This window comes from Crocodylus porosus, unplaced genomic scaffold (assembly GCF_001723895.1).
Source record: "Crocodylus porosus isolate Cpor-Errol unplaced genomic scaffold, CroPor_comp1, whole genome shotgun sequence".
Taxonomy (NCBI): Eukaryota; Metazoa; Chordata; order Crocodylia; family Crocodylidae; genus Crocodylus; species Crocodylus porosus.
Genome location: NW_017728949.1, coordinates 425,308 through 445,192, shown reverse-complemented (window position 1 = coordinate 445,192; position 19,885 = coordinate 425,308). Strand labels below are relative to the sequence as shown.

General features: G+C 51.8%; 1 protein-coding gene across 1 annotated transcript in view; it reads left to right on the top strand.

The window, feature by feature from the left end:
* The window catches only part of PLCD3 (phospholipase C delta 3), a 69,538-nt gene that overhangs the window by 32,719 nt on the left and 16,934 nt on the right, over positions 1-19,885 (top strand). The window contains exons 3-5 of the mRNA XM_019553495.1: positions 10,899-11,060; positions 14,700-14,928; positions 15,602-15,731. Coding sequence (XP_019409040.1) covers positions 10,899-11,060; positions 14,700-14,928; positions 15,602-15,731 — 521 coding nt within the window. The remainder of the gene's footprint in view (positions 1-10,898; positions 11,061-14,699; positions 14,929-15,601; positions 15,732-19,885) is intronic.

Sequence of the window (19,885 nt, the reverse complement as noted above, 5' to 3'; positions counted from 1 at the left end):
GTGGGTTTGGAAGCTCCAGACCAGGGCTGTCGAACTGGCGGCCTGCAGGCCAAGCCAGTGAATGGTCTCTGAATGCACTGAAGTTGGACAGCCTTATTCCAGGTGATCTCAGGGGCAGGTGTCTGACCACAATTCAACCCTGTCTCTGGACCCATATTTGGGAGGGAGGTGGTGTTGTGCTGGGTAGCACCTAGTTGGCATCCAACCACTGCTGCTTCTGGCAGCTGATCGTATTGTTCAGCTTGGCACAGAAGCAGTTTGCAGAGTGAGTGCTTTGTTCTGGTGCATGGGCTAGTGCTAACGGCAGTCCCAGAGGCACATGTGTGTGTGCCATGTGCCTGTGGCTGGGCCCACATGTGTGATCAAGTCCATACCTGTATGTGTATGTATCTGTAATGGCCTGGTTGCAGCTCCATTTAGAAATGGCTGAAGCAGGAGCGCAGAGGTGGGCTTTGTCATGCTGTGTGGGAAACAGCACTTGGTTTTGCATCCTGAGGAAACCGTGAACGACACCTAGGACTGGCTGTACCCCTGGTGTACTTCAAGTGACCTCTCAGGGGCTACAGGAAGGATGAGACCACCCCAGGACATTACCCAAAGCATGAGCGCATGCAGATACACATGTATCATACTGATCATAGGAGTCCAGATGTCAGGAAGGAATTTCTCAGTATTGAATATTGCAGTGTTGTTGGGAAGAAAGTCCCACCTCCAGGTTTAATCATGTCCCATCATAACCTGCCCAACCCATTTGGGCCCAGAAGCCAGTGGATGACTGGCTGTGCCATGGCATGCTGGAAGGTTTGTTTCTGTGCACACACTTGATCTGGGAGCTCCTGGCTAACAGACCCCTGGGGGCTGCGATGGGTCAGCCATAGACTGATCTTCCTATCAAGATTCCACCACCATTGGTTTGCCCTTCATGGAAAACATCTTTTGCCACCCTCAGGAGTTCTCCTTGTATGCCTTATACCACCCCCAGATACAAACCCTGCTGGGCACTGGGGGCATTCCTGTGCCCTGGGCCTAAGTGGAGGGGAGCTACCTATCCCAGGATGCAGGATGTGGGCTGCTCCCGGGTGGCACTTTCAGGATGTGGAGGAATATCCCCTCTGTACAACATGAAGTTCCTGAGCTGGGAGAGGGAGAGACAGGCACATGTGTAGACACATACATACCACACACACACAACACCTGCCCAGTTCACCTCCCACACCACGCACAAGCACCCCCCCCTTTTGGCTTAGCTCAGGTGCATGCTGATAACGCTGAGGGTGCCTGTGCAGAGAAGAGTTCCTGCTTCCAGTAACCCTTGGTGGGGGGCCTGCCTCTCCAAAAGCCAAGTGCTGAGGCTGAGGGGTTATATATAACAACAAGCAGGAGCTATATATAGCACCTATTTCATAATGTTTGTATGTACATGCTGGGTGTGTGAACACACACCTGATGTGACACAGATGCACCTGACTAGGATAGACTCCTGACAGGATGTAGCCCTGCTAATTATGGCCTAATTACAACATCTGTGGAGGAAATGGTCCCTAATGCCTGAGTTCTAGTGGATCATTTCCTCTGGTTTTCACATGCAGCCGGTGCTGCTGGCTCTGAGTCATGGGATGCTTTTTGCATTGCAGTGCAGCCAGGGGCTAGGTTTGATGCAGTCCTTTGTGGGGATGGGCAGGTCACTCATTGTTTGGGGAAACAAGATAGTTTCTGTGAGGAGGAGCAGCTTATAGTTTCTAGGGTTGGAAGGGACCTGAACAGATCATTAAGTCTAGTTGTATTCTGTCCCTCGCCTCCAGCGTGCGCACTTCTCCCCACATCTTTGTCATAAATGAGTTTGGACAGCGTGCTTTCCACGCCCACTTCCAAGTCGCCAATAAAGATACTGAACAGTGCAGGCCCCAGGACCGAGCCCTGGGGGACTTCACTGCCCACATCCCTTCAGGTTGAAAATGACCCGTCCACCACCACTCTCTGGGTGCAATCATTGAGCTAATTTGCCATCTATCTGACTGTAGGCATCAATGCCACAGTCGCCTAGTTTTTTATGAGCATGGGGTGAGAAACAGTGTCAAAGGCCCTCTTCAAGTCCACCTCAACGACCGCATCCAAGGACTTTGTGACCTGGTCGTAAGAGGAAACAAGGTAAGTCAGGCAGGATCTTCCGGCAATGAACCCATGTTGGTTGCCCCTTAGCATTACCTCTCATACTGGGTCTCCGCAGATGTGCTCCTTGATAATTTTCTCAAAGGTCTTCCCAAGGACTGAGGTGAGACTAACTGGCCTATAGTTACCCAGGTCCTCCTTTCTCCCCTTCTTGTAAATGGGGACCACATTGGAGCAGCTGGCCAGCCTGGATGGGGAGAGCATGTTTTCCTATAAAACTGGCCGTGAACACACCTCTTTATAGTGGACATGGCCTGAGGAGATGCTTCTTTCCTGCACTTGCCAGGCATCTTCCAGGTAACCCCTGTCTGGGCCTGTCTGTCCATTAGTGGCTTCTGGGGTTTGGTGCCTCCCTTTTGGGATGCCCAAATGCCTGGATTTTGCCAAGTGCTCAGCATCTTGTGTGCATGCTGGGAGCAGATCTCTTTTGGTGATATGCTCATGTGTGAGGGTGCCAAGCACTAAATAATGTGGCCCTGGGTTCTTAGCAAAGGCTGGCCTATTGGGGCAGATGTTCAGGGGTGTTTGGCACCCACAGCTCCAGCTGATTTGAATGGAAGCCCAACCCCACACTCTTGGGTCTGGGTCCAATCATGTGAGTATGAGTCTGGGCACAGATGAGGGGGAGAGAAGGGCAGATGTTGGGAGAGCAACTGACTTCCAAGTTGGGTGTGAGAGTTACTGGGATAGGAGCAGGGTGTCTGTTCCAGAGGAGGATGTGTTTATAGCCACCTTGGCAAGACTGTGTGCTGTGACTAAGAGAGACAGGCAAGGAAACAGGTGGTGCCCCTGGGCAGTTGCAGCTTTTGTTATCTCAGCTACTTACAAGAGGGAGGCAGAAGTGTCTTAGAAGCAGTCTGTACAGGGGACCATTTCACTGCGCTCCTCAGATGTGCTGGTGTACCAGAACTGGACCCTGCAGCAATCTGTTTCCCAGCCCCAGTCAGGCCTAGGTTGATTTGGGGCCAGAAGGCCACTCTCCATCCCCACCTACTACTCATAAGAACATTAAGCTGTAATTATGCACAGTTCTTGTAGCACTCTGGAGCCCTAGCTGAGATCAGGGCCTCATCATGCCCAGCACTCATGTTTTGGCAACTGATAGCTCAAATAGTCAAGACAAGCTGAGGGAAAACAGATGGCAAGATCTGCCCCAAGTCACACAGCATGTATTCCTGGGGGGGTGGGGTCTTTCTTGTTTTTCACTCCTATGGTAGATATTTTAAGGAAAGAAAGCATGTTCTCCATTGGAAAAGGACCATTGTGCATCGCTTGGTAAATGGAAGCCAGGACAGTGGGTTGCTGGTGAGTTCAGATGCCTCCTCCACTGATGTCATAGTTGAATACTACACCGTTGTTAGTATGCTCACCTATGCCGGGGCCTGGACAGATGATGACACATTTATACCAGTGTGACTTGCATGAGGGTACAAAACCAATGTACATAACACCGGGATCTGGAGCAGACAGATTGGCCATATCCACATGAGTGAGCACATGTGTTTTGTGGCTCCTCAAAGGCTTCTGAGGCACTGCAAAATGCACCCTGTGCATATGATATGATTCTCCATGCTGCATATTCGCAGTGCAGAGCTAAATTTAGATACCAGGAAATCCTGGTATCAAAAAAAGTGCAAGGAAAAAAAGCAGAGCGCACATAGCAGCAGTGTGCACTGCCTGAAACCAGAGCCTGGCTGGCCAGAGCCCACTTCAGCTGACGGCCAGGCTCTGTGCACCCAGATAGCTGCTGCTGGAGCCCCAGGAGGCCCCCAGGACTCCAGCCCAGGTGCTGGCCCCAGCCTCCACTACCCCACCCAGAGAATTTTTCCCTGTGTTAACCCCACATGCAGGGGTGTGCACTGGGGCAAAAAGCAGCAGCACACTATTTTCCCTGCAGCAGCTGCATGCCCCTGCTCTGGGGATGCAGCCACTAGTAGCCATCCTGGACTAACAGAATGCATTAGGTGCTATTACTTGACCTCACCATTAGATGGCACAGAATCAGGTAACCTGCAGATAGAGGCTATATACCTCAGTGTCATTTATCTTGGTGCAGTTTTACCCTTGATTCTTTCAGGAGTAAAGTGATGCCAGCTTGGGCAGAGTTAAGGTGAGTTGTGCTGGTGTCAAGGTGTTGCCTGTTTGGGCCCTCAGAGAAGAGGAGCTACGGCACAAGGTAGATCACATTGCAGCTTGGTACCTAGCCAGACATGGAAACCTGGAGCCCAGCATCCCAGGGGAGCGGGGTGCTAGATCTGCAATAGGCTACAGACTAGGAAGTTAACAGGATCTTCTAAAACAAACTACAATAGCTTCCTGTTGTTATTAGGAAAAGAGGCAAAGGAATTGACTGGGCAGAGCTCTTACACTGAGTGTTTCTTCAAAGCACTGCTGGGATCTGTTTTTACAGAACTTGGCCAGCGCAAGAAGTGGGAGCCAATAACAAGAGTTATTTTTCAGAGATGAGCCGGAAAAGTAATTGCTCAGCAGGAGCACGGGGTGTGGTTTGCCTGGGCCTGCCAGCAGCTGAGGGGGCTGGCTGGAAGCAAGTGCCTGCACAGCGGGGCTGGTGGTGTACTTTACACTTTGCTGAAGCCCATTCTTACCTTTCCGTGTCCCTTTGACCCCCTCTAACCTCTGCAGCAGTTTTCTCCTCTCTGCCTGGCTTTGGGCCCTCCCTCCTCCCCCTGCACATCTAACAGTTTATGTCTGTACATGCAGCGGCCAAGAGCATTTTTCTGCATCATCTAAGCTGCTATTTGCAGCAAGAGGAACAGTTTGGAGAGAGGGCCTGGTGACTCACCTTCATTTCCTGCATTACTCAGAGGCTCCCAGTGTGCCTCAAACCCACATGAAGCCCTGGCCCAGGGAGGAGAAGGAAAGACTGATCCGATTGGCCCATGGAAGACAATTCCTTTAGGGATCTTTTTTTCCTGGGCAGCTGCTAATGGGAGAAAGAAAACAATAAGAAGTTTTTTGGCGGAGGTGTGATGGAAGAGCAGTAGCTACCAGCATCAATGCCTTGGATCTGAGACCACTCTGCTTTGCACCTGTTATTGCAGGAACTCCAAGCAGTGCCTGTAGGGCCGAAGGGGACAGCGTACTGTGTGGAATGAGGGAAAGAGCAGAGCCCAATTTGCCCAGCAGATCAGGGCACAGTTGGGAGTAAAACCCAGGTGTCCGGTGCCTGGAAGGTCCTCATGAAGCTGCCTGGGTGGTGCCAGTGCGGCTTCACTGGTTGAGACCTCTCTGCCTGCTCTTGCCAGAATGTTGCCCACCAGGCACAATCCGTGTCCTTTGTATAAGCAGCTTGCACCCAGGATCTCTGAGTCTTGGCACATGAGCTAAACTTTCTGATAGCCACAGCTGTGGCATGCTTTCTGGTCTCTGTGTCTGCCCTGCATCCCAGCCAGCACATCCCCCTGTGCTTTCTGCCCACCTGCTCCAAGCTTAGAAGTATGCCTAGCTCATCTTCTGGATCTCCTTTTGCAAGAGCTGGGGCTCCGGCAGGCTGTAGAACAGCTGCTGTGACGATCCTGCAGCATCTTCACCAAATGCGATTCCAGAGGGAGAGCATACATGCGAGACAGGTTCAGAAGCCACCCAGTTAGGTCTTGCTGCCACCATGGTGAGGACACACCTGTGCTAATGGCCCAGCTGCCACCACCATGAGGCTGGTCACAGCTCCCTATTCCCACAAGTAGAAAGTTCGCTCTCCTGCCTCCGAGCACTGACCTGTTCAGGTAGGTCAGTAGAAGCAGGAGAAAATCTTGAGGTTTTAAGAGAGTTGCTGCTACAGTCTGAGCTACAGCCAGGGTAGACTTGCAGGCACTGGAGGACCTGTCCCTCTAAGGTCCCCAGTGGCTATAGCCTGACTCAGGTTGTGTGAACTCCAGTGTGAAACAGGGGAGGAAGGTAGGAAGAGCAGGCTGGATAGTGAAAAGAAAAAAGCAGGTCTTTTTTTTGGAAACGGCCCATGTATTAGTGTGAGAGTGGTGCTAGAAGTGCCTTGAAGGCTTTTCTGTAGGCAGTCTAAGCCTACTGTGGGAGGCAGTGCTGCCTAGGCCCTGGGCCCTGGGCACAGTGCAGGGAGGGCAGTGTTTTGGCAAATCTGGACAGGGAGTAGCAGGACTCTCAGGCCAGGGGCTGGCTTGCCTGTAGCCTGGGCATATGCTGTCAAGTGTAAAAGCCAGCCTGCTGAGGTGAAGGCCAGGATGCCTGCCAAACACAGCAAAGGAAGCTGTGCAGTGGAGTGGGTAGAGGATGGGCACCTGGGAGAGCTGAGCTGCAGTCTCAGCCCTACCATCCATTCCCTGGGGCCTGAATGAATCACTGAGGGTAAGATTTTGAGGGTAAGGATGGTGTGTGTATAGATCTTAGCTCAGCAAGGACTCATGGCCGGGGTTGTAGCATACAGAATACTAGGGTGGCAGGCTTCTGAGCTCCTGGTAATACTCTCCTGTAAGTGATGATCAGTTGCCACATCCCCTTCCCTGGGTGAAATTGAGCCACCAAATGCAATGGCCTGCCTGATACAAGCCATCAGCAGTCTGAGTTAGGAGCTGAGAAACTATGGCCTGCTTACTAGCACTGCCCCTTGCACTTAGCTGCAGGGCTCTGCAGGCTGCGTGCTGCACTGCTGTGAGGTATTTACTTTGCAACAAGGTTCAGTTTAGCTCAGGAATGCAGGGATTAGCTGCATCTGTGTGTGCATGTATATTAATCGTGCAGGAGCCTTGTCAGCTGTTTTCAGGTAGAAGTGCGTGGAAAGAAGCTAAAAGCAAGAGACCTGGAGGCAACAAACCTGAGCTGTGCATGAGGGCCCAGACGTACCAAGGTGTTTAAGCCAAAGGGTACAGCTTGGCAGTGCCAAAGTGGGATTTTTGGAAGCATGTGAGGGAACTGACTTGCTCAGGCAAGACCTGGCTGAAACTTCATTGACTATCTGGCCTCTGTTGGTGGCAGCGAGTGCAGGTCTCTGTCAGTCTGGCCCCCGGCTGGTCCTGTTCTGCGGCAGGGCAGGTTGTATGTGGGAACAGCTGACACCTGCCTAGTGACATCCGTGTGGTTATATCATTGCAAGTGGGTGAAGTTGGTTAGCCCCTCTGGGGGAGACCATCCCAAACCATGGTATGCTTACAGCCAGACCACCTGGGGACCTGTTCTGGCTACCAAGCTGCCCTGAGTAACAGCTGGAACATTGTTAGCCTCCTCCAAAACCTGTACTTAGCCGATTCCTCCTGCCCGTCCTGTCCTTCTGGGACTTGGTGGCATGGAAAGGAGAAGGGAATGTGGGCATATATAGCAAGAGGTTAGTTCTAGAGATTGGGGAAGCTGGAGGGAGTGGACAAGCCCATTCTTCCCTGGAGGGAGCATGCTGGCTCAGGAATGTGGAGGATCAATGCAGTGGCCAGTGTCTGGACTGGAAGTGAGGCATGTTTGTCATCAGCCAGACCTGAGAGCCATCCTCTCTGGGGAGGAGGGAGACAGATAAGGATCAAAGGGTAGAGTGACTGACTGATGCATCCAAATGCTGCCAGAAGGGCCTGGGACAGTATCTTCTGCCCAGTGTCCCCCATGGGGCCTCCTGAGGCTGGGCCTGCAGGGGTCAGCTTGGTAGCTGGGTCTGGGTACACCAAAGTAGAAGGCATTCACTCCCCCTCTGCAGCATGGTTTCAGGAGGGTTGGGTTTGTTTGTGGCTCAAACATCCTCCCTGTTTCTGAAATCAGCCAAAGCCTCTACAGAGGCCTGTGAGCAAAGGAATTCCATGCTGAGCACTTGACCCCATGCTGCTAAGGTCAATGGAGATGTTTCCACAGCTGAAGTGGGAGTAGGCTTAGGTCCAGAGCAAGTCAGTTTGGCTCTTGACTCCTTCCTACAGTTCAGCTGGCTGCGCTGTGCTGAGAGCAGGGGACACAGCTGAGGGCACTGGGGCTGTTGTCGGGGGTGGCTGTGCCAGTGTCATGCTGGACAGCCTCACACTCCCAGGGAGTGGTGTCCGGATTTCCATTCTGTGTATGAGGGTTTGTTGCAAAGGAGGTGATGAAAACTGAATTTACACTTGGTTTCTGGCTCCTTTCCTCTGGAGGCTGTGGAAGGATTTTCCGTGGCTCTGTAATTTCCATATTTTTAAATTTAATTAAGGACTTTCTGGGCCTGTTTGTCCACTGCCTGCCTCTTTATACCCTGGTGTCATTCTGTTTGCTCAGTCCTCTTACTTCTACTTTCCACCAGCCTTAGAGAGGAACCAGCCCCACTGTCCAGGGAAAGCCCATTTCTTCCCAAGCCCCTTCCTCCCCTGTGTTATGAGCGGCACCTGCAGGTGCTGCTGCTGTTGGAAGGTTCAGCCTAAAACAGATGTGACTCTCACTTATCTGAGCATCTCTCTGCACATGGGAAGTAAAGCTGGGCTGCTTAGGCTGACCTTGGGGGCTGGACTCGATGATCTTCCAAGGTCCGTTCCAGCCTTACAGTCTATGAATCTTATTTCTCTAGCCTCGCTTCCTGCCTCCCCTGTTCTGACTTGGATACATGGCACTTCCCATTGCTGTTCCATGAGGGAGGAGCTGGGGCTGGGGATGTCAGAGGAACCCAAAGGAGTTGGCACCCAAATCCCAGTGCAGTCAGGCATCAGCAAATCCCTGCTTCCCTTCCCCACCCCCACAAGCTCCTCTCATTTCAAATCAAGTAGCCAGCAGGTTTTTGAATCCTGGCAAAACTAGATTAGAGGCTCAAAACGAGTGTCCCTTTAAGGCTGTCTTCGGTATTCCTGGAACACTGGATGTATCCCTGTGTGATCTGGGGTCTTAAAAAGGGGCAATGGCTCAGGGACAAGGTTGAATTGTGGTTGGCTGTTACTGCAGCCACTGCTGCTTTGGAGAGCTGCGTACAGCTGGTGACTTGATGTACTGGGTTGAGATTACATCTCGTTTTCTGTATGACCCCCTGCTTGGGAAGATCTGCTCTCAGCCAGCACCTGCCCTGCCAGCTCCTTCTCTTATTTTCTCAGTGTGTGTTGTGGGGGAGCACATACCAGACACTCGGGCATACTTCAGGCCTCAGAGACAGTATCTCACAGCAACTGCAACTCTGCCATAGTTTTATAGGGTCTGGAAGGGACCTTGCAGATCATCGGGTCTAGCACCCTGCACTTGGGCAGGAAAGACTGCTGGGATCAGATGAGCCCAGGATTTCCCATCACAACCGTAATACGGATAGAGGCTATGCAGAAAGTTTATAGTAGTAATTTAGATGGACAGTGACTCTCCACAAGGCCCAAGAAACCAGCTTTGCCCCTTGTGAAATAGAATGGCTCTTTAAACTGCAACAGCATCATTTCCCCCATGGATGATCAAGGGCTTTTCGAGGCAGCCTCAGGGCACCCTGGTGAGGTCAGGAGCGACCCCTTGCATGGATGAGGAGCTGGAGCAGAGTTGCCAGCTGAAATTGAGGGGAGATGCAGTAGCGCAGTAAAGTCAGGCCTCTAGGGCTTGATTTTCCAGAGATCTCAGCACATTGGTTTCCCTGGCTGTGAGGGTTAAGTAGAACTGGAACCCAAGAGTCCTGGATCCCGCTCACCCACAAACACTCAATGCAGCTTCCTTTTTATGGTTTATTGCTCCTTCTCTGAACTCCTTGGGGAAAGGGCAGCAGACCTGGCTCCTTTCATGGAGCCCTGCCCCAGTCAGATTGCAGATTGGCACTGGAAGCTTGAGGAGAGCTGCCCTGAGGAAGGCCCTAGTCCCCCCTGGTTGCATGCATGCCATCCCTTTGTGGTTTGTGGTCTGTGGTTTGCTGCCAGCCTGGCGGCTCCCAGAAGAGAATTGGTCACTGCTGGGGAGACAATTAAGTCAGGAGCAGGCTCAAGCCTAGCATGCTCTGTATTTATCTCTAACCAGCCTCCAGGCCAGCAGCTTGTTTGGTGCTTCGTGTGCAAAATCACTGTTTGCTCAAGGTGGGCATGAATAGAGCTGTGCTTGCAAACTGCAGTGGTGCCCAGGAGCCAGGTGGGTGTGGACGGAGAGCCCTGCCTTTGGACCTAGTGTTTTTCACTCCCTGACTGCAACTTGTTATCCCTTGGGGAGGTGCAGCCAATGCTGCTCTTTCCAAAATCACTGCTTTTCAATGCCTTAGTGTTTGGAAGCAACCTTGAAGGGCCAGAAAGTATCTGAGAGCCTGAGTGGCTGCTTTTGGTCTGAGGGCCCACAAGATGCTGGTAGAGCCAAGAGTAGATCTTGTATCCACTGACACTGGGTCCAGAGCCTTGCCAATAGCCTGGCTCTGGCAGCCCAGATGACCCTGTTATGGGTGTCAAATACCGTTGTGAGGCCCTCTAGTCTGGTGTGAGTGAACTTGTGGACAATCTTGTCACTCACTGGTGGTGTCTCCTCCAAGGGGATAAAACCTAGTTCTTATCTAGTTCTCCTAGATAAAGGAGAATTTTTTTAGCTGGGGAAGTTGAAGCCTGGGCTTCCTGGAGCAGGTGGGTCTGGGTTTTTGCCTGGATGTTGCACGTGCTGGTTAGCTGGAGTCCATTCATTGATCAGGGCCTGGATTCCCCTAGCACAAAACAAAGCATTGACAGGCATGATCAGAAGCCTGTCCACCTTTTACCCAGGGGCTGGGGCAGCTGAGGAATGTAGCTGAGTGGTAGCCCTGAGTGACTACCCTGGCAGCAGGGACTGCTGGCTTTGGAGAGCTGACGGATTCCGTTGTTTTGCTCACACAGGTCTGACAGAAGATGAAGATATCAAGGTGATGCTGAAGGGTTCCCTCCTGTGGAAGATCAAGTCACACAGGGGGCAGAAGGAACGGCTATACCGCCTGCAGGAGGATGGGATGACCATCTGGTTTGAGAGCCGCTTTCAGCGGGCTCATTCCAAGCAGATCTGTAAGTCACAGCTTGGGGGAAGCACCATACAGAATCTGCGAATCAGCCCTCTCCAACACAGAATGGGGAACCCCAAGCACAGGGCTCACTACACCACCCTAGGATTCAAAAGCCAAGCTTCCCCAAATGCAGCACCCAGAACAACAAACTCCTCCAATCTAGAAGCCAGAATCCAACATAAGCAGGAAAACAGCTTAGAACAAAGATCGACTTCTGTGCCAAAAATCTCAGAACCCAGTGCTCCTCATGACACCGCACAACCTGGAGCCTTGTCTCAGTGCCTAGAACCACAGCCACACCAGGACCCAGCACTCACTCCTTTCCAGATTCCCATTGCTATTCAGCGAAATCAAATGACAGGCCTAGAACAAGCCTAGGGGCATGACCTCCAGGGTGACAAGCAGCACAGAGCTCTCAACTCCAGGCTTCCATCACCACTGCCTTCCTGGCAGAGGGTCAGAGTCAGCCAGCAGATTTGCCAAGGGTTGTCTACACCTCTCTGTTTAGGGCTCTCCATGCTATCACAACCCCCTTTTGTCCTCACCATAACTTCCTTTTTTAGCATCTCTTGGCAGATGTGTTCTGGTTTGATTTCTGGACCAAGCAAGACATCACCCACCCCAAATACATGCAGATGCGCAGCTCAGTTTTCATGCTGCGTTACAGCGGAGTGGAGCACTGTCTCTGTCAGGGATACCAAATTCTTTGCTCATAGGACCTCTATCTGGCCCAGGATTAGAATGAGGGGAGTTGGATTTAAACACAGCTCTTGTGTGTCCCTGGCCCCTTTTGTCAGGGCCAGGCTCTTCCTGCTGGACATCCTACTGCACTTGGTTCATCCAGGATCCAATTTTCCACAGAGCCCAGCATGCTGGGTGCAGACCAAAAGCGGTGCCCTTGATTTCTGGCATCCCAGCTCAGGGTTTGGACTTCCCCAGCAGCCTAGCCCACAGCCTGAGGGCTCACTGAGAAGATACCTTCCAGAGAGCTGGATTACATTTTCTGTGCTTGGGTCCAGTAGGTTATTGCCATGGGGCACAGCTGTTCCCCAGTGCCACATACAGTAGGCCTCTTCCCACCCCACAGCCAGGCACAGACCCTTTCCTTGCAGTGACGCATTTGGGAGCATGAAGTTGGATGCCTGTAGAAGCATTTGCCTGATGAAGGACTTGGTCCTTCAGAAGTACTGCCTCCTTGCTGTGTGCTTGTTGCTTTTCTCCGAAGTCTCCTGGCTGCAGCTGCATTCTTTTGGCATTAAGAGCCCCACAGTGAATGCAGCAAAGGAACGCAGATCAGTAGTTCTTAACCAGGGTGCTGTAGTACCTTGGGGTGCCTTGAGATTCTTTCAGGGGTGCTGTGGGGTGCCACACAATGTTAGCTCTTTAGGTGTGTAAACGTGATTCACAAAATCAACTTGGAGATTTCAAATAAGAACCTATAGGTTTAAACACATTCTGCCCTGTTGTGGTCTTCTTGACTTTGCATCAGGAAAATTGCTTTATTATTTTTATGTAGTCAAAAAATAACTAAGAGCTAGCCTTAGTTAGAGGGGTGCCTTGTGTCTGTGGAGGGGTGCATTGGGTCTAATGGGGGTGAGAACCATTTGCTAATATCCATGACTAAATGCCATAACCAGTTAATGTAATATGAATGAGAGCGTGAAATACAATACAGATCTCAGGTCAGTCACCCAGGAAACTGGTGGAAAGGCAACTCCCCTGGTGTCATCCCTGCAATGGGCATTGATAAAATCAGCAGAATGATGTCCATTAGCCCATGCAGGTGCTCTTTCAACAGTCAGGGCCAAGGCTTCAGAGAAACTAGCACCCAGTGGGCAGAGGTCTTGTGAAAATCTGGCCCTTTGGAATGAGATCCTTCGAGGTCCTAGGCAGTGGAGGTTGCTCAGCATCTCACGGTATTAGGGGCTCCCTCTGTAGAGTAAGCAGGTTGAAGCTGGGCGAGATGGGCAAGACCCTTGTTAAAATTCTACCCAGGAGGATAGGACTAAGTCCTTCAATTTGTTGAGCCCCATTGAAAATGCTGCCCTTGGCAGTGTGGTTGAGGGGGGAAAAGAAGTCACTTTGGTGAAGCACTCCCATGACCATACGTTGTGGAGGTGAGAGGTGGAGATGGATCGGGCTCATTGGTGCTGCTGGGCATGACTTCCCAACCAATCCCAGAGCACAGGGCTGAGCTGATGGGTCCTGACTAGCTCAAGTTCAAAGCAGCATGGAGCCAGTCTGTTTTGCACTGTCCCTAGCAGAACCCATGTGCTGTCCCAGGTTTGCCCCATGGGCCCTGAATTTCGAGAGTGTGCCACAGTGGGGATACACTGGGTGCTAAACTGCTCAGTTAAGAGTACCGAACCCCTGAAGTCCCGGCCATGGGAACTGCCATAAATCTAGCTTTTGTGGGCCTGGTTTGGTCAACAGTGAAAGCTCAAACCCAGCAAGTTTCAGTTTCTGCTCAGCTGTTCCTTGATGTAGCTGGCATGTAGGGTGAGCCGGGAGTGGAGTCCTTCCTCCCAGCTGGTTTTGGGTGGTAACGGGCTTCAAAAGGCTCAAAGTTCAAACACGGGTCAAATAAGCAGCCAAGAAGGTGTTGCTTGGCTGTAGTTTCCAGACTATAGAAGCAACCAGGGGAACAAGCTCCAGCAGGAGAGTCGGGCCTGAGCTTCAGGAAGGGTGTGTGCACCTCTAGCTTTCCTGGGGAGGGGAAAGAAACTGTTCTTCTTGTAGCCAAACTGGTTAACCCACCCAGCTTCAGGCCAGGGAGGGAACAGGACACATGAGATAGCCCTGAGGCTCAGCACCTTTCCACAGAGCTTTACTGTGCAGCTTTTATTCCACAGTAAGTGCTCGTGTGCATCTCTTACTCTGTAGGCGCATCTACATGTCACTGTATGGTGACATAGTGATGTGATATGTCACTGTACGGCATGCTATGGCATTGTAGGGATCATGCAGGTCTACGCGTGATCGCCAGCTACGCCACTTCCCCATTACAATGTGCTGCTACAGCGGTGAAATCTACCTGTGCACCATTAGCACGGTGCTGTAGCAATGTCACTGTAAGGTGAAGTGCAGACATGCCCTGTGTTAAGTGGAAGCTAAACTGCTCTTTTATTGAGGGCTAAGCTACTGCAGTTCACTTTCCATTTACCATGGGATAAGATTGTTCATGGAGCTGCTGATATGGTGTAAATCACCACTTGCTTTTGCCCCCGGAGTCAATTGATCGGATGCCCATACCCATAGATAACTGTATGGGTTGGAGGGGTGGGGAAGGGATTGCACCAGGGCAGCAACATTGTTTGTCATTTGCAAACCTCTTGAGGGATCTCTCCCACGCCTCCATCCCACCAAGAATATCCAGTCCGCCTAGGTTCCCAGCAGTAGAGTCAAGAGGCCAGCTGATACAGTCTGCTCAGTGGTGCCTCTTGGGGCCCTTCTGATGCCAGGAGCCACTGACCCATCAGCAGGTTCTGAAAGGTTCTCAGTAAATTGCAAGCTGGAAACATAGGCCCCTCTGCCCCAGCAAGTCCCTATTAACCCGGGAAGAGGAGCCCAAGCCCAGATGTGAGTGTCCAGCACAGAATGCCAGGCCCATCCCTCTTCCACTAGCTCTCTTCTCTTGCAGTCTCCATCATGCACATTGAAGGTGTGCGTGAGGGCTACCAATCCGAGGGCCTCCGCAAATATGGCAGCTCCTTCCCTGAGAAGCACTGCTTCACCATTGTCTTCAAGGGCAAGCGGAAGAACCTGGATTTGGCTGCCCAGCGTGAGGAGGAGGCCCAGACGTGGGTGCGGGGCCTGAACAAACTGATGGCCAAAGTGAAAGCCATGAGCCAGAGAGAGAAGCTTGACCAATATCCTTTCCAGCTGAGTGGATGGAAATCTCCCAGTCTGTCCTTCACTGTTGTCCTGCTCCATGGCCATGCAACAGGGCATACAAAAGCATGCCTCAATGGGTCTCCCCTTTTCACCAGTCTTCCAGCCCTCAGGGTCACCAGCCTGATGTCTTCAGACCCCCAGGGTTTTTTCCTGGGCACATGCCAGTAATACAGGAAAGTCCCTTTCTGGCATATAGGAACTGTGTTTCTGATTGTACAAGCTGGGTGTGAGCACCAGCCCCTGCAGTTAAATCAGCTAAAGCATCACAAGGCTGGGAGGGTGTTGGGGAGTGGGGAAATAGTTATAGCTTTTGGGAGGTAGAAAGGGGAGATGAGTCTACTCCGGTCCCATCATAGATTATTCAGGCCCTGACTGAAGCCTATGCAAACTCCATGGGCTGCAGTCAGTTTTGGAGCCAGTCCTTATGGCAGAACTTAGCTCCATGGCAGAAAAGGCTTCAGTAGAAGGGAGTCCTCTATGGAGTGAACTGGCTCGTGGCAGCTCATTTCAACAGCCTGGCAGCTGGCTCCTTGGCACGGACTGATCTGGAGGTGTGGGTGTGGGTATAAGGAGTGGGGAGGGCAGGCAGCGGTGGGGAGCTGGAGCTGGTGAGTTCATTGAAGGTGCTTTCCTTAACCTCTTCTGCATCTGGATCCATGACATCCTGCGCCAGGCTGACAAGGACAAAGACAACAAGATGTGCTTCAAGGAGATCAAGAACATGCTGAAGATGATCAACATTGATATGAATGACATCTATGCCCACCAGCTCTTCAAGGTACCCTTTTCACACACGTGCTGACAGCAATTGACAGCATGCCCTGACCCTAAAATTCAGGAGAGATGACCCTCTCACCCCATCTGCTCCACTTAGTATAAATAACATAGTGGTGGGGTCAGGAAGCCAGGTGCTCACCCAGGGTGTATGAGGCCCAGCTCCAGGGCCTCTGTAATTACTTAAAGCAGAATGGCTCCAGTTGGAGAGGCTGGGGGAGGTTTGCTCTGGAGCAGCTGAAAGCCTGATGGTGAGAGTGCCAAGTGCCAGCCCCTGCTGTATACAGGCAGAGCAGGGACTTGTGCCTGTGTCTCCAGCCTCCCTAGGAGTGCCCTGACCTGTGGCTGGTCATTGCACTGCAGGCTCCAGCCCACCCCTGTTCCACTCGCCCTGCTGGGACTGGGGCAGTCTCCACAAAACATTTGGTCTTGACAAATCAGCATTTTCTGACAGGAGACATGGTGAACTGCCCCCTTTCAGCATGAGTGCTGGCTGCAGGGTCCTAATCCAAGCCCAACGCCCTTCCTCTGGGATAAGAGGCCCTGATTTGGGGTGGTCCTCCCCTCACCTTGGACGTGAATCCACTCTCTGTGTGCCCCCAGCAAGCCTGAGCCCAGCAACGCCATGGAAGGCAGAACACCACCAGCAGGGTCTCAGAGCTCAGCCCATCCAGGAGAGCCTTGGGTAATGGCTCCAAGCCAGGCAGCCTTCCCTTTCTTCTCCCCACTGCTGCAGGAAGCCTGTCAGCTTTGCAGGGAGATGGAGAAGTAAGAGTGCATTCCAGCACAGACACAGTCCCACCCCCCACCTTTTGCTTCGGAGCCAGGAACATCTGCATACCATTAAGTACTCAGCCTGTGCCAGAGAGAGACAGGAGCAACCTGCAGTGGAGTGAGGGCTTGGGGTGAGCTGCAGGCAGGAGCAGAGCTGCCTCCTTCACATAGGCGACTGGTAGGGGGTGAATGGGGGTGCACGTCCCCCCCCGATGGGGACGGTGCCCCCTGACAGCCAGCACATGCTGTCAGTAGGACCGGTTCCCCCCTGACAGCCGCCACTGTTGGTGGCTTCTGTGGGTGCCCCCCCTAGATTCAGGAGGCACGAGTCACTCATGCTCCTTTGAGTCACAAATAAAGCAGAGGAGGGTGGAGGGCATAAAGACCAGCTCTGCTGACCACCCATGCCACCCACCCAAGCCAGTGCCCCCCTGCCCCGCATTCCCACTGGAAGCTGCATCCTGTGTGTGTGTTCCTGCTCGTAGAGTCTGGGATGGATGGGTCATGTGGGCCAACCCTGTGCCGGAATGCAGGCACGCCACTCACTCCTCACCCAGCCCTGACCAGTGCTTACCTAACCTCTTTTTAAAAACATCCAGTGAAGGAGATTCCACAGCTTCCCTGGGCAGTCCATCCCACTGCCTCTTCTAGCAATGCAGAAGATTTTTCCTGATATCCAATATAAATCTGCTGTACCATAACTTGAAGCCATTGCTATGCATCCTGCTCTCTGCAACAAGGGAGAAAAGTTGTTCTTCTTCTTTATGGCAGTCATTCAGATATTTGAGAACTGCTACCATGGCTCCCACTTAATTGCTTTTTTCTGCAACCTAAGCATGCCCAATCCTCTCAACCCTTCCTCTAGTGGTTCTCAGCCTTTTTTAAATTCAAGGTACTCCTCAGAAAGTTCCAGCTCCTAGTTTTCACTTCTTTACAGACAAACAATAGAGCAATTCTTCTGTTGCAAAGGACTTAGAAAGCCCACAACAGGGCAGGATTGTTTTGACACTGTGGATTTCTTTTTGAAATCTCTTGGTTTATCTTGTGAACCATGTGTGTACACCTAGCAGTGCTAGCATAGCATGGCACCCTTGGAAGGATCTCAAGGCTCCCCAGAGTGTTGCAACACCTTGGTTGAGAATCAGTACTTTCCTCATTTGGCTTGCCTTCCAACCCCTCTTTTTTTGTTGCTTTCCTCTAGACCCTCTCTAAATTGTCCACATAGGCTGCATCTACATATGGTGCTTAATGCACAGTAGCCTAACAACATTGTGCAGTAGTGTGTCACAGCACAGACAGCGCTAATACGCTACTGCTCAGTATTATTAGGTTACTGCACAGTAGCGTCACTAAAACTAAAAAGGCATTTGCTGGCACTACTGCACAGTAACTGTAGTTGTAACTTAGTACTTCATTAAGCAAGTACTAAATTAAATTTGCAGTAACTTTGGCGCATTAATGAACATGTAAACGCAACCATCCTCCTTAAAATGTGGAGGCCAGAACTACACACAGAACCCTAGATGAGGCCTAATCAGCACTGAGTACAGCGACACCATCTTGTCTCTTGTTTTATACCTAATACTCCTGTTGTCGCAGCCTAAACTTGAATTAACTTTTTTTACAACTGCATCACATTGAACCTGTTGAGTCTGTGATCCATCAAAGCCCCCAGGTTCTTCTCAGTAATCCTGTCACCCAGCCAGTTACCTCCCATTCTGTATTTGTACTCTGGATTACCCTTCCCTAGGCCCAGCACTTTGCATTGGTGCATGTTGACCTTCCATTGTTGGATTTCCACTGGTAGACTGGAATTACCCAGGATGGATGGAGTCTGGGCCTGGCAACACAGCTATAGTCACCAAATAGTGTAGAAGCTGCCTCAGCTGCTGTTGGGATGCTGTGGAGAGTGGGAAGCTCTGCTCCATAGCAGTCCTAGCTTCCCTGGGGACTCCTAACCACGGATGCTGTAATGGGGTAGACATCTGTTCCTGCATGTTTCTTCCTCACAATGACTAGATGGATACCACCCTCTCCAGGGGATGGGATCTGCCTGGGAGATGGCAGACCCGCTCTGAGGTCTCTGCTCTGCCTGGCTTGGAGCATGGACTAGAGCTTAGGCCTCCCATATCCCATGTGCAAGTGACGGCCACCAGCTGTATGACCTTCTGGGGTGGGCATCCTTCCTCTCTGCTGTGGTAGCCATGCCCCTTTGTAGAAATAATTAAATACTCAGTGGAGCAAGAAACAGACCTTGATCTGTCACATCTGCCCTGAGCGCTGGGCTGTGCAGTCTTGGGTTTCCCAGTGACAATTAAGTTGTTTCTACAAGAAATGAGAGAGAGATGGGAGACTCGCCGCAGAACACTGCACAGTGCAGGGGAAGGGATGTTTTTGGGGGTGCCAGATCTGGTTCATGGTGCCCTTGGGGTCCAGCACTCCCAATGCAGCAGCTCAAAAATGTTCCGTCTGAGTTGTGACCACCCAGACCCTGGGCAGGCCTGGGTTTGATTCAGACTGGCAGCACAGGGTGCTCTGGGCCCTCAGTCTCATCCTGTCAAGGAGGCTAGGCTTGACCAGGAGCTAGTTTGGGGGATGAATTGTAGCTGGTGCACTGGGGTGGGGATCGTACAGGTGGAGCTGGATTAGTGCCTGATCTGAGCAAAACTGTAGCAGCATTCAGCTGGTGAGAGCTCAGGGAAGGTGAGGGGCCTGCAGGCCTTAGTCCCTCAAGGCAGCTCTATTCTCCAACATCAACCCCTGGGAGCAAGAGCAGAGTCCTCTGCTATACCTGGAAAGAAACTAGGGTAGCAATAACACTTCTGGCTGAGGGACCTGACTGAGTTTCAAAGCAGCGTTCCCTCTAAGCTGTGTGGCATGTGCGGCCACGCAGGCACTCCTGGCAGCACAGCATGAGCACACCTGCGTGATCATGCATGCTGTGCAGCTTAGAGAGAACCCTGTTCTGGAGACCCATGTGGCTGGGGGTGCCGGCTCCATGGCACCCCAGCCTGATCCAGGCCCCCACCTAAGGATATATTCAACCTCTAGGGTATGTTCAACCCCTGGCCTCTTAGCTGTATGCATGCCAGGCTATAGGATGGGAGTGTATGTCCACAAAGAACAGAGCGGAGACCAGCCCCACAACCCTTCTCATACAGATGCCATCAGATTTCATAGATTACATAGACATTAGGGCTGGAAGGGACCTCAGAAGATCATCAAGTCCAGCCCCCTGCCCCAGGGGCAGGAAGCCAGCTGGGGTCATAGGATCCCAGCAAGATAAGCAGCCAATTTGCTCTTGAACGTGTTCAATGTAGGTGCTTGAACCACCTCCGATGGCAGGCTGTTCCAGACCTTGGGGGCTTGGACAGTAAAGAAATT